Source organism: Rutilus rutilus (assembly GCF_951802725.1).
Source record: "Rutilus rutilus genome assembly, chromosome: 23".
Taxonomy (NCBI): Eukaryota; Metazoa; Chordata; class Actinopteri; order Cypriniformes; family Leuciscidae; genus Rutilus; species Rutilus rutilus.
Window position 1 is genome coordinate 26,203,539 of NC_140233.1, and position 15,136 is coordinate 26,218,674.

Sequence of the window (15,136 nt, forward strand, 5' to 3'; positions counted from 1 at the left end):
ACCTACAAATACAGAAAGTGGCATAAATACATTATTTTTACATGAATGTTATTGTGATGTTATTGTTTAATGCTGAAGTGACACCATAAATGCACCTTGTGAATACATCTTAACATAGGCTACAGCAAATATAATCACAGATAAGATGAAAGTGAAAGTGAAAGTGACACGTGACGGCCAAGTATGGTAACCCATACTTGGAATTTGACCTCTGCATTTAACCCATCCAAGTTAATGCACACACATTAGGAGCAGAGTAGTGAGTAGTTAACACACACACACTGCAAACATGGATACACACACCCAGAGCAGCGGGCAGCCTTTGTGTGGCGCCCGGGGAGCGATTAGGGGTTAGGTGCCTTGCTCAAGGGCACCTCAGTCATTTCCCACCGGTTCTGGAATCGAACCAGCAACCTTTGGGTTACCAGTCCAACTCCCTAACCACTAGTCCTTGACTGCCCCCCTAGATGTTACAATTATATTGTGGTTACTACTGATCACAGACACTGCGTGATTTACTGCATGGATTAACGTGTGATCGCTAATTAATGAACGCACTTCTCAGAGCTGGGATGTATGGAAGCTTGTTTCCGCCACTAAATAATAAAAAAACAATAATAATTGTGACTTTTTATCTCACAATTCTGACTTTTTTTCTCACAATTGCGATATATCAAGTCAGAATTGTGACTTTTTTTCTCAGAATTGCGATATATGAAGTCAGAATTGTGAGAAATAAAGTCGCAATTCTGAGAAATAAAGTCAGAATTGCATGATATAAAGTCGCAATTGCGTGTTATAAAGTCAGAATAGAGCATCACAGTCCCGCCCACAGCCTGTGCCGGAAGTAAAAATTCAATACAATTTCTCCATTGACAGTTGGGTATAAGCCATAAAAACGTAACCATACATGGTAGACTTAAAACCAGGTACGGCTGTACTAAGCGATTGTATATGCTCATATAACCGCCAAAAGTTCGTGGGGCACTAACCTTGTTTTGAGATAAATGCCTTTCATTCGCGATGTCCTGGAGAAGTACTTCATTACCCACAATCCTGAACAATCCCACAATCCCACAGTGATGCATCTGATTGGTGGAGCTCGTGTAACTGTCTGGTTAAACCAAGGACAACATTCTCATCTGAAAAATGAAGCCTACCCGGAAGTGCGAAAAACTGCAATACATCGAAAATCCGCTAGGGGAAGGTCCCAAAAGGGAGCAAATGTCCATACCCCCCATGTTAAAATGTCAGTTTTCACAGCATAAATTCATGTTTTTACAGGTTGGTCCTGTTGTAGATCTTTTCCCTAAACCTAACTACCTGGGTCTCGTCTGCTGGCGACGTCCCCACTCGGGTAGATTATTCCCTAAACTAACTACCTGGCTCTATTTATTGGGTCTCGTCCTCGACGTCCCCACTCTATAGATCACCAGCTATTCTGACTACCCGGCTCTATTTATTGGGTCTCGTTCCTGACGTCCCCACTCTATAGATCACCTGTACTAACTTGTTTTCCCTAAACTAACTTACTTCCTAAACTAGCTTCCTGCGCAGGAATAAATTGACAAACAGACTCTAGCAATTAATTGTCCTTTAAACGTACAGTATGGGATTTTTTCTCCACTAGGGGTCGCTAACCTATTTACAATAGCAAAGGCGTAGTTTGATGACGCAACATTTGCTAAGAATTATGGATTTTGTCGTCAACGTCAAGCCTAATAATGTATATGGATTACTGAATACATCGATGCTTTTATCGTGGCTGTGATATGAAGCAGTTCGGGATTGCTAAGAGACAGCTATCAGCTCCAAACGCGACGCGAGTCCCGCGGATATAAAAGGAATATGGACATTTCATTCTACCGAACTACACGCAGAATTACTACTCACAGGTCAGTTTATTAGACAAATTAAACTTGTTAGGTAACGCAGCGCTGTTTCACTTGGTCTAACATTACACTATCACAATAAACTGCATTTGAATGTGTTGAAATGTATGTGTTAACGTTAGTTTGTCTGTATGAAACTAGCAGTAAGCTAGATCAACATTAGAATAACATACAGATCATATTCTAACATTTTATCATTGTTGAACTATATAACATTGATTAGTTTTATGTAAATGTGCTCACCTGTTTAATAAAGTACATGTAGGAGTTGTCGAAGTCTCGGACGTGGAGCTCTCGTTTATATACTGTCTATGGGAGCTCTCGGCATCTCGAAAACACCGCGCTGATATTGATTCTCGGTTTAGTTCTCCTTTTTTATCCAAAGTCTGCTTGCCATGGTCCATAATGTTTGAACGAAACAACAACAGCGTGCAAATAGACATTGCGAACTACACAGTTGTCCGCGTCAGTTTGGTTACTATCAGAGGGCTCTGGTTCATAGCTCTGGTTGCCATGGCAGCACGAGCGGAAACCAGAGACAACACGGATATGACGGCATTGACGGCGACAAAACGGAAATAAAGACACGGTCCGTGTCTTCGAATTAAAATATTAATGTCTCTGGATTTAGAAGTTCATTGGAACTGTCGGGATAATGTAAATGCACAACTTTAAAAAATATATAACATAGATATAGTGATTTTTTATATTTTTAAAGCAAAAAAAATACATATTGTGCCTTTAAATGTTTTAATCACGGCCGGGAGATCTTCCCGAGCAGTTCTCAGGGAATCTCTCCCAAGAAGCAAGGCCGGAGGATCTCAGACAAATTCCATTGAGAATCCCACCGAAAAACACAGATAACACAGTTTTTATAGTATAGAGGTATGGCGTACATTTCATGCTGCATTACATAATTTCCCCACTATTTGATTGGTTCTTCATATGCAAACCCCTCTGTTACTAGGTAAAGCAAACTCTGATCTTGTGATTTTTTATCACAAGGTTTTGAGGACTTAATTTGTTAATCACAAGATTCTAACAGACTAGTCTAGTTTCATTTCACAAATGTGTTATTTATACACAGGACAGAACGTTTTAGTACATTGTGTTTCAAAGTGTTATCATGTTAGGCCTGAAAAGATAAGTAAGGTTAGATGTTTAGAGACATGGTTAGTTTAATATCCAGTTTACTATTTTATCTATTAAAAATCCACCACAGTCACATGGACTTTTATTGTATTTTTCGATAGGTTCCGAGTGCCTGACAACGGCGAGGGTAGTGAATTTTTTTTAACTCGTTAGTTTAGATAGTATATTTAGATATAAAATGTATGACAAATAAGGGCGTGGTTAACTTTGATTGACAGCTTGATTGACAGCTTAGGCTGCGCCAAGGAGAATGACAACATAAGAAGGGCCATTTTTTAACACAGTTGAAATATAATGCTACTGTTTTTGTATCATGAAATGTAGTTTTAAGAGTTTTTCAGGCGAGAATGTGGTTGTTTAAAGCTCAAATCTGTGGTTTATTTAAAGATTTATGAAAATTGTATCCAGTTGTGAGATCCAGCGATGATGACCGGGCGCTCGGCGCTCATGTTCCCCGCCTGGAACAGCTTTTCGTCGGCTAGTCGTTCGCCGCTGACCCTGGCGTCTCTGTAGTGGTTAAACATGAGGTATAATTCGTCTTGTGTATATCTAACGGGCGATTTTTGGTCTGGTGAATCTATAAATTGTTCCCTGGCCAATCGTTTTGGCTGAGGGGAAGTTTCATAACTTTATAAGTATTTAACTTTACCGTTGTATGGTTAGACTAGAGCGCTGACTTTGTATGTTTGACTGAATTGTTTGCTTTATTTGTATAGCTTCTTATACCTCTTACTTATACTTTTATAATAGCTAATATTGATAAAACTGAAATTTAACAAAAAGAGACTGGGTTGAGTTTTGTCATTTTAAATTTTAATACAACGAATATGATCTGTAATGTTGTTTACTGCAAAATCTGTTGTTTAGTACAAATGCACATATTGCCTGGACCATATTAAAATGTTTAATATTTTTATATTATATTTAAAACGAAAATAGGCAGGTTTGTGTTTTATATTTTGTTTTTTTATAAATAGGCAAACGTTATGTGCAGTGAATATAATCAATACACGTTGCCTGAACCACATTTGTGTGGCTATAATGTTTAAGATTTCTTTAAATGAAAACGAAAAGAGTTAGTATGGTGTTTTATAACATATTTCGTTGCCTAAAATATACACAGAGATAACCGGAGTAGCACAGTGAGCTGAGTGACACGCGCTGTGTCAGAAGGTGGGCGGGGTTAGGATTTCCCAAGATTTTCCAAGATGGCGCCGCCCATACCCCCCATAAACGGCTTCAAAACCGTTCTTCAGAAAGTCTATGGGTGACGTCACAGACGCTTTGTCCATATTTTTTACAGTCTATGGGTTAAACCCCGCGAAAGTCCGTGAAGACTAAAGATCATTAATGAAAAAAAAAAAACACGTGTTGCGTTTTTTGCACGGTAGATTTATCAGTGCAAACATGATCTCCTTGGCTGCCATGATGGCTTTTTTCAAGGAGGTAAACAAAAGTGTTAAAAGGGTACCTACTCAGTATTTTTCAAACGGTTCCGGTGCTTAAACGGTTCTTGAAACGGTACTTAAGAAAACTAAACCGCACACACTTTATCAAAAAAATAATACCTCTGTGTGTGTGTGTGTGAGATTTTCGGAAAAAGATTTTCTGATTTCTGATTAAATGAAAAATTGTGCCCTTTTAAAGGCTACTAGCACAAAACACTTGAGTTAAGATCAAAATTTTGTCTTCTCATATTATGACTTTTACAAAACAGAGAAATATCTGACACTGAGCAGAAATATTTAACACACACAGTATAGCCTCATATAAATATACTTGATAATGATACTTCATACTTGATATGCAAGATTTGCAGTTGGCATTAAAATACTAGACTTACCCGAAGAGGAACACTGGCAGCTGAACTTGAACTTTACTCAAGCGTGTCAGAGGTTTTGGGTTCTAATCTGCATTCGTATTTATTTATTTTTTATAAAAAAAAAAAATTTAAACCGATTATGCTCATCAGTGGTTGTCTATCAAGCAGGGACACTTTGTGTCCATTATATTTTGAGATTTCACCAGAGCGAATAGATATAGGCGCCGTCTAGGGCTCAAATCAAACTTCATTCACGCACATATGAAACCCTTGCATACACATAGGTAGTCACACATACATGTATACTTCTGAATGCTCAAACTAATACATATGAAATGCACAACTTCTAAAGTCGCTCACGCACACACACGCAAACTCTACACACACGAGACGCGCGGAACTCTCCGCGCACATACTCATCTGAGACGCGAGCACGCACACACAAACTCTCCGCGCACATAATCATATAGAGAATGGGCAATACGTCATAGCGCAGTGCATTCTGAGTAGCGGCGGCCATCTTTTAGGACACGGCTGTTGTAACTCCAAGAGGCAGTTGGTGGCGGTAATTCTTAGTTTTCCAAACGAGGTTGTCTAGAGTAGAAGAAAAAACGTAAACAAACACACATGGACCGTGCGAAGATCAAGCTCAAGGTTATCTACCGAGAGAAACTGAACAAGGAAGCAAAGGAGCGATACTTAGAGAAAATAAAGGCAATTAACGGGCTCGATCCGTACGAACACAAAGAGTGGTCGACTGATCTGAACAAGCTACCTCAGACAACATTTCCTGACGTGTTTTCTTACCTCGTTTGTGGTGTTAGCGCATACACATTTGAGCAGTTCCGAAATTATAAATCTCTTGAGGCCCATCACCAGTTTACTAATGGTTGGGTTCAGGACCTGGAGATTTACAAACTCAACGACCAGAAAATCGTCGTTCGCACAAAGGTAGGTAATCACCACGCACCAGACACACCTCTCTGTCACCATACTAAACGTAACAACAACACTGCAAGTTAAATTCTGTATCGTATATATTTTCTTTTTTTACTTAGCAAACATTTTGGTTAAGTTGTTTACTTTTATTAAATGTAATTTACAGGCGAAACGCTGTTGTTGTCGTTGTTGTTGTTTTTGCACTGTTCTAGACTAGTTTCTGTATTAAATCAGAATCAGGTTTATTATATAAACACAAATAAAGAACTAGTAAAGAGATCAAAAATACATATCTACAAAAAATACACTGGAGATTTGACTATGAATTTACAACTGTGTTTAACTGAATTTTTCACTGGTGTGTAAATGTTAAGTGAAGGCTATTTTAATATATATATATAGGCTATATATATATATATATACATACATATACATACATATAATTCATTTTATGCTTATCAGTGTTATTTATGTCTTAGGTTTTGCACTCTCAACGCCTCAATGAACCTCCACTCAAGCCATGGGTGATCCTCAATACCAGTGGGCAAGTGGAGTGTGCACACTGCACATGCATGGCTGGCATAGCGGAGTCTTGCACACATGTCTGGGCCCTTCTGTTTAAGATTGAAGTAGCAGTGCGGATACGGGGTACCAAGACAGTCACTGATGTTCCAGCCTACTGGATGATGCCAAGTAGTGTCGACAAGGTCCAAGCAGAGGTGGGCTACAAGATTGACTTCTCCTCTGGCGCAGCTAAGAAGAGGGCACTCGACAAGTGTATCAGTGGAGAGAGCACAATGCCAGGGATACGGACTCGTATTGGCTGCACAAGTCCGTGTGGACACACAACAACACTTTCAGACTTGTCACCTCTACTTGAAATTTTACATACTAAAAGTAAGGCTGTTTGCCTTTCTGGAATGGAGGGCTACTACCAAAATTATGCAGACCCTGTTAAGCCATGTGTAGTCCCAAAGTCCCTACAGCACCTTCGTGACCCGGGGAAGGATGGATCTGAACTGTCTGTCCTGCAGCAGCATTGTGAGGGCCTCACACACATGGCAGCGGTAACAGAGGCACAGGTGGTTGCGGTGGAAGCTCTGACAAGACAGCAGCATCGATCCCCTGCCTGGTACACATCAAGAGCAGGAAGAATAACAGCTTCCAACATCCATGCTGTTGTGTCCACCAGTGTTGCCAGACCAGCTTTGTCAACTGTGAGGAGGGTGTGCTGCCCCAGAAAAACAGCATCCACTGCTGCCATCAGATGGGGGATAGACCATGAGGAAGAAGCAAGGCAGACCTATATCACACTGACAGCTTCCCAGCATGATAACCAGAAAGTGGAGCAATGTGGGTTTATCATAAATCCATCATTTCCGGAGGTTGGGGCATCACCTGATGGGCTCATTCACTGCACATGTTGTGGGAAAGGCTGTCTGGAAATCAAATGCACATATAAGCACCAAAACAACTCCATCCTGCAGGCCTGTACAGATGACAGCGACTTTTGTCTTCAGCTAACTGATGGGAAGTTAAACTTGAAGAAGACACACAAGTACTACAGTCAGGTGCAAACTCAGATTTTCGTCACTGAGTCAGGGTTTTGTGACTTTGTTGTGTGGACGCAGCGAGACTGTGCTGTGGTTCGGATCTTACCAGATGTGGAGTTCTGGACAACACTTCTGGCAAAGGCACAGGAGTTTTTCCTCAAGGTTTCTCTACCTGAGCTTGTGGCTTGCCACTACACCCGAGCAGCCTCCACAACTCTGCATCCTTCAACCGTGTTACAGCAAGCTCACACAAAAAGGGCAAGAACACAGACACTGCAGAATACAAACCAACTCTGGTGCGTTTGCAGAGGCCCTGAAGACCAGGACGACATGGTGGCTTGCGACAATGAAAACTGTGCAATAAAGTGGTTCCACCTCAGCTGCGTCGGACTCAGTCAGGCCCCTTCAGCTAGTGAGCCGTGGCTCTGTGCCTCATGCACACAGAACTGATTGAATACTGAACAAACACTTCGTTGTTCAATAGATTGTGAATAGTTTGTACATAGTGCCTTTTTTATTATGACATGTTGTCATTTCTTGAAGTTATATTTGTTATATACTGTTATATTTGCACTACATTGTTACTGTGCAGGTCCTGTTATAATTACTTATTTACTTACCATATTTACTTCAGCATTGCACTAAGCTCAAGTTGTTATTTATTTTACCTGTTATATTTGCACTACATTGTTACTGTGCAGGTCCTGTTATAAGTGCCTGTTATTTATTTTACCTGTTATATTTGCACTACATTGTTACTGTGCAGGTCCTGTTATAAGTGCCTGTTATTTATTTTACCTGTTATATTTGCACTACATTGTTACTGTGCAGGTCCTGTTATAAGTGCCTGTTATTTATTTTACCTGTTATATTTGCACTACATTGTTACCGTGCAGGTCCTGTTATAAGTGGCTGTTATTTATTTTACCTGTTATATTTGCACTACATTGTTACCGTGCAGGTCATGTTATAAGTACTTATTTACTTACCATATTTACTTCAGCATTGCACTAAGTTCATGTTATGTGACACAAATAAAAAGATTTAGAATTGACATAGTTTTCCATCATTTATTCCATCATTTATAATAATAATAATAATAATACATTTTATTTGTGGGCGCCTTTCTTAGCACTCAAGGACACCTTGAATTAAAACAGTTAAAATACATTTCAAGGAGGCAATACAATAAAAAAAACAAGACACTGTAAAGAATAAGAAAAAATAAAATAGAGAAAAAAGAAGCAGTTAAACATGAAGCCGTTTGAAGGTGAAGTTATGTGGGGTAGGCTAAATAACTATTAACTTTAATAACACATGGTTAACTTTATTAACATATGCAGTTCATAAGGTTTATGGCATGTTTTATGGTTTCATGACAACACTAGGGCACATATTAGTCAAGGCACAGCACACAGTCACAATCTTGTCAAGGAAAATAATGTCCTCGTCTTCACATGGGAGCACCATGCTCACAGGTATTGTCTCATTTAGTATGGTGTACTTGTTGCGTACACATCCAATCACCCTCTCCACATGGACCCTGAGGTGAGCTATCTGCCTTGTCTCCTCAACATCTTTTGCATCCAACTGGCAGCGTCCTCTTGTGAATGCAGGGACTTTCACTTCTGCACACATAAATCCGACGCTGTCCCTGATGTCAAATCCCCGATCCGCCAACACCAAGTCTCCGGGTAATAATTTATTTAGAAGGCCACTGTTCTCAGTCACATGCTTGCACTGACACGACCTCCCCATCCTTTGGAAATGAAAGAGATAGCTCCCTGTGGTGTAATGCCAATAAGATACTTGAGGGTGTGCCTGTGTTTGTAATGAGAAAATGTCTGTGCTCTAGCTTTCAGATTTGATGCTCTCTCAATGTTAATTTCAAAGCAGTCCACAATAACTGAAACACGACTGCCAAAAGCCTCAACAAACTGATGTGGCATACTACCTTGCAAGCAATGTCGCTCAGGCCAGTGCACCAAAGGGCTAAGGTGTGTAAACATTGTAGCTATGGTGTCTCTGAACGTGGTGGAAACAGTCTTTCGGTCTATGCAGAAGATGTGTGCAATGTGCTGGATTGGCAGATTCAGCCTCAGGCGCATCAGAGTTAAGACGAGCATCTGAAAAGGCGAAAGTTTTCGGACAGTCTGTGGCAGGCAAAGAAGAAGCTGCTGCAGAACGCCCATCAAAACAGCAAAACATGGAAGCCCAGTGTAGTACTTTACCTTCACATCATCATCTTTAAAGAAATGCTCATCCATCTTCTTTTGGGAGAGCTCTTTCTTCAGTATCCTGTTCTCCTTCAGCAAGCGGTTAATTTCAGCACACCTGTGGCTACAAAAACTGCATTCCTGTTGTTCTCTGTTGTCATCCTCCTGTGACCTCTGTGCAGCTTCATCCTCCTGTGACCTCTGTGCAGCTTCATCCTCCTGTGACCTCTGTGCAGCTTCATCCTCCTGTGACCTCTGTGCAGCTTCATCCTCTTGTGACCTCTGTGCAGCTTCATCTGGAGGTGCAGCTTCATCCTCCTGTGACCTCTGTGCAGCTTGCTGTCTCTTCGTCCTCCGGTTGAAACGCTGTGTGTGTGTTGTTTTGACTTCTGTGTGGCCAAGGTGTAATGACGGTACCCAGTCGGGATGACACTCCAGCATTTCATAGGCTGGTTTGCCTGAAAAAACAAAACAGAATTTCTTAGTCTGTGCTTGCAGTTGTCTGAATACCTGCTCATCCACATAACTCCACACTCAATCGTAAAGTTGATCGGATGAACGGTTACAGATACATAATGTAACAGTTACATACGTTATAGAGATTCCTTCCTTTATAGCTTAATTTTATAGCTATGCAGCCAGCTAACTTAGTTTTGCAAAGTTATCTAGTTACTCTTTCGTAATTTAAGTTAATGTTACGGTTGTTGTGTTGTTACTAGTTTTAACTAACGTTGTTAGCTAAATTTGCACAACTAACATTAAGTTAGCTGGCTGCATAACTATAAAATTAAACTCAACTAAGCTAAACTAGTTATAGTTACAGCCTTCATATACTGTCTATGGTTACAGCCCTACCTTGTACGGTTGTTGGGTTGTAACTAGTTTAACTAGCTAACTTTGCACAACCGAGTGCTGGCTGCATAACGTTAGCTACAAAAATAAGTTTTTATGGGCAGCTAGCGGTAACCACATAACAGTTGGTGTTGTAATGATAACTTACCTGTGTGAAAATGCCGTGAACACACAAACATGTGTCGGGAAATGTTGGTGAAGGTGATGTTTGTCCGTCTTACAGCCGCTACCCATGCCATACGACGCCTCTTTGTTAGCTCTGCGACTTGATTTCCATTGTTTTTCTTCCAAGCGGGAAAGCTGAAAAATCGTACTCCATTTGTTGTACGTTTCCCACGCCGATCGTGAGAACGATTATGACAGTTTACAATGCAACATGCGTTCACCATTCTGTCGTTTTTCTAAACTGAATTAGCCTACTTCTAAAATATACCAATATACTACCGCAAATACTAATATTACTGCTACTCTACGCTTCAAGTTCTCCCGTAACCTCCGTGTCCTAAAGTCCCACAATGCCTTGCGTGACTGTGACGCGCTGACGTCACGATCCCGCGCTCTATAGACGGTGCCTCATAAATAGATCGATCTCCGCAACGTATTGAAGCGCGCGTCCGAGTGAAGAATCCGAGCGCGTCCTGATCGCAGCGGCAACGAGCACTTAAATTTGTCTTTGATCACTTGATTTAAAAAACACATTTCAGCGCTAGATCTCTTATTTAACAAACGAACTAAATTAATGCTCTGCTGGTTAACTGGAGATGTTTTATTATTGGATCATTCGTGCCACAAGATGTTTTATAGGGGGCGGTAAAAAACGTCAGGCACCGAAAGTTTCGTTCTTATTCGGTCTGGTTACTACCGTTTACGTCGGAACCGATTCCCTATTGGAACCGGGTTTCGGTACCCAACCCTAATTCTGACTTTATAACACGAAATTGCGACTTTATTTCTTGCAATTCTGAGAAAAAAAGTCAGAATTGTGAGATAAAAAGTCGCAATTATTATTATTTTTTTTTATTATTCAGTGGCGGAAACAATTAAGCTTCCATAGGGATGCGTCCAGACATCCATTAAAAAGCCACGGCCGACCATGTCCTCTAAAATCATAGGCTACGTGTTATATAAATCTTGACTTAAGTAAAGAATAGATGTTAAAAAAAAATAAACCATAGATTGATGTCTTACCTTTGCCATTATGAAGTACCTCCACCCACCGTTAGCGTAGCATCGCGTAGCTACCTGTAACCCAGCCAGCTACAAAGAACTGGTAAGCATCCAGACTTTTAAAAGCTTTGAGATCAGCACCAGTGTATGTACCAGTTTACCACATAGTGGTACAAATCGTGTGGGCTGAAGTTGGGACGACTCTGCGATTTAATGAGGTCCGTGAAAACTGAGGGAGGAAGAAGGTAATGGTCGGTATCCAAACCTGCTATCTCCAACTTCTCCAAATACCGCTCTTTATGAGCACCTACCAGATGCCCTACCTCGACCGATAACGGCACTACAACTTCTTCAATAGAAGAAGCCATTAAGTTTAGTGGTATCTATTTTAAACTGTTTAAAACGAATCAAGTTTCCCGCTCGTCTACTACTGTTTAGCCTGTGCGTCCAGCATGGCGTCATCACGTGGTCGTGGTCACGTGTTTGCAAAGGGTCTATACCTTCAATATGCTTTAAAAAATAGAAAGGGGATTCGCATGTCTGCCTCATATTTTATGATTATACCATTTAGAACCGTACTGGTTCTATCACCTGCAGACGCGTAGCGCTCCACTTCATCTGCTAGTGAATTTAACACCAGGGCCGTATTAAGACAGTGTGGTGCCCCTGGGCACTATACCTCAAAGCACCCCCTATCAATTCATTGACAGCGTCAATTCACGTTTGCACAAAAAAACCTTCATTAATGTCCTCTTCCTCACCCGAGTCTTCCTCGCTCCCGTCTCCCCCAAGAAGAATTTATTCGCCTGGTGGTCATCGCCGACGCCTAGTAGGCCGGTGCGTGTCCACTGGCGCGGTGCGAGCGGAGCGGAGCGAGCGTTTTCAATTCATTCCTATGGAAGTCGAGCTTCACGCTCGCACCATTAGCAGTAACGGTGCGTGTCCACTACAGCAGCAAAACTCCGCTCAGTGCCACTGGCAACGCTGTAACGTCTCCGCTTTGGTTGCGAGTGTGTTTAATCTAAGTTTAATCATTAGCGATGCACGCGATTACATTTAGAAATGGACAAATGAATGAAGATTTCCAAATGCACCAAGCAAAGATCCTTTCAATTTTATAAACTTTTATAAACCCAGCCAATATAATCACAATGAACACATCCAAAATAAAATATTTAACACATATATAACAACTGCAAAACCACTCAATTGACATCTGTCCATTTTGGATTTAGATTAATTTTCTGTAGCCGTTAAAAAAAAATGACACATTTGCGCGTAGGCTACTTGTTGTGGACCAACTCAACTCTGACAGATTGGGGAGGGAGGGGGGTTGGGGGGGGGGGGGGGGGGGTAGTGATAGTGGTCATGTAATCTTTATTTATTTATAATTTATTATTATTATTATTATTATTATTATTGTTAAATTAGTGTTCATAAACGAGTTATGAATGGTCTTTCAAGAATTTGTTATTAATAATATAGCAATTTACGAAACAACGTTGAAATAACGTTTAATGCTAAATGGTTGAAAAAGGTTAACAAAAACACTTCTAAATCAACGTTGAAATTTTTACAAGATCTGTATGTTGAAACAACGTAATGTTTTCGACAACATACTACAAAAATATCTGCCTTTTAACATATTATTATGATAATTAATTAGCATTCAATGACTTTTTATCATAACAGCTCTTCAATGTATATGTTAAAATACAATTATTATCATTATTAACAATAGTTTCACCCTCAAGAGAGCAGTGCAGCAGAAACTTTTTGCCTTATGTGATTTTGTGGGAATTTACCATTTTGTCTGCTTGCCTAACAGTTTACATTGCATTATTACATTTGTATTCACACTGTCATGTCATTTTACCAATTAATTAAATATTAATACAGACTGCACTCAATATCCTACAACACTATGTTAACTCGCGCAAACTATTGCTATTGGTTGTTTCGCCGTTTTACTTTGAGCATGATTGGTTAATCTGTCTGTCTTCCAGGAAACTGTCCAATGAGAATGTGCGCAGCTCTGCCCGCCTATTTTAAGTTTGAAAATACGTCCGTTATTACTGTCGGTCGGTGACGGTGAGCAGCTGCTGCTTGCGGTGATTACTCGGTCAGACCTGGATTATTTTATATCTGCCTGTTGAATTCTTAAATTTTGAGCGAATTTGAGTTGATATGTCAATGAAGAACAAAAGCTGGAATGTGAACGGAGGAAGGGGTCTTACGTGGTCTGTAAAAATACTTGCGATATCAGGTAAGAAAACATTTTTCAGTCCTTAACAGTCTAACGTTTAGGGACACGGTTAAAGTTAACGGTCATAGGTTTACTGCAACCTCATAAAATAAATAAGTTATCTGTGTGTGTGTGTGTGTGTGTGTGTGTGTGTGTGTTTGTACTGCTTCACCATTAGCGTAGCGATATTAGCATGTATTTCAATGTAAGTTAGTACCATCTGACATTGCTGTGTTTTGTTGTTGGTAACGTTAACTTATGTGTTTAATGTTGTCAGCTAAAATTAACGTTAGTTTAAAAACGCATGAGAGGTAAAAAAGCGTGGGAATGAGTAAAGTGGTAAAACCGTCATTTATTTGTTAGAAGTTTACATAATTTCTTCAAACACTGATAACGATATTGAAAAGATATTTGTTTAAATTTTTTTTAGATCAAGCAGCATTGGAATAAAATTATTTATCGGTGGAGAACACCCAACAGAAAGACCCATTCACCAACTACAGAGTAAGTAAATTTTACCCACTGTTCGAAAACCTACACTGGGATTAATAGTATTAAGTATGATTTTCATCTTTAAAGTAAGACATTTAACTTAACGTTACTGATAGAAAGTCTGAGTAACTTTTTGTCCTTTTGTCTTCTGCTGAAGTGGCGCACTGAAAGTGGATTCATGTCACCTTCATCAGTCCCTCAAACCCTCAAAGATAGGATTAATGCGGCTGCAGGTAAAATTATTTGATGGTTTGATTTTGGTGTACCATTTGGCTTTTTTGTGTGTGCTTCCCTTGCTATGATACACATTTCTGATGGGATTGCCATGCTTTAAGTGTATGTTTACATTTTTAATCATGTAATACTAACAGTCTCAAAGATGACATTACTCAGTTCATGTTGTGTGAATGTTATAATGGCAAACGTTTTTACAATTTAAATCCATTTTTAAGATTGTTTAAAGGAATGGTAAAAAAACCACAACTGCTTTTTATGGACTTTTCATTGAATAATTTCTTCTTTCCCCCCTTCAGATTCGCAGAGGATCCAGATGATTACTGGCAATTTGGAGGAGGATTATTCTTTAGCTGCTACATTGCACTATCACTTCTGGTACAGATTCATTGGCCTTTTGTGTTCTTTTTTTATTTTACTTGATTTAATAAATTACTTTTAATTAGTACAATGTATGGTTAGGATTCTGAATTAAAACAGTGTAATGTTCTCCACAAATATTATCAGAAATACATAATTGTTGAAACAATATAAACCTGCATTGAAAGATATAAAGAACAACAGACCTCAAC

The 15,136-nt window shown here is 39.8% G+C and overlaps 2 protein-coding genes across 2 annotated transcripts; one reads left to right on the forward strand and one right to left on the reverse strand.

Moving 5' to 3' along the window:
- Nucleotides 1–5,493: 5,493 nt before the first annotated feature.
- Nucleotides 5,494–9,102, forward strand: LOC311283331 (uncharacterized protein; the record flags this gene model as incomplete). The annotated part of the gene is made up of 2 exons (XM_084397682.1): nucleotides 5,494–5,817; nucleotides 6,285–9,102. The coding sequence occupies 2 exons, from the start codon at nucleotides 5,494–5,496 to the stop codon at nucleotides 7,806–7,808; spliced, it is 1,848 nt and encodes a 615-aa protein (XP_084253808.1). The 3' UTR covers nucleotides 7,809–9,102.
- LOC311283333 (uncharacterized protein) lies at nucleotides 9,086–10,945 on the reverse strand (the record flags this gene model as incomplete). Its single annotated transcript, XM_084397684.1, has 2 exons — nucleotides 10,575–10,945; nucleotides 9,086–10,032 (listed from the first exon to the last, which is right to left on the reverse strand). The coding sequence occupies exons 1-2, from the start codon at nucleotides 10,813–10,815 to the stop codon at nucleotides 9,086–9,088; spliced, it is 1,188 nt and encodes a 395-aa protein (XP_084253810.1). The 5' UTR covers nucleotides 10,816–10,945.
- Nucleotides 10,946–15,136: the final 4,191 nt, after the last annotated feature.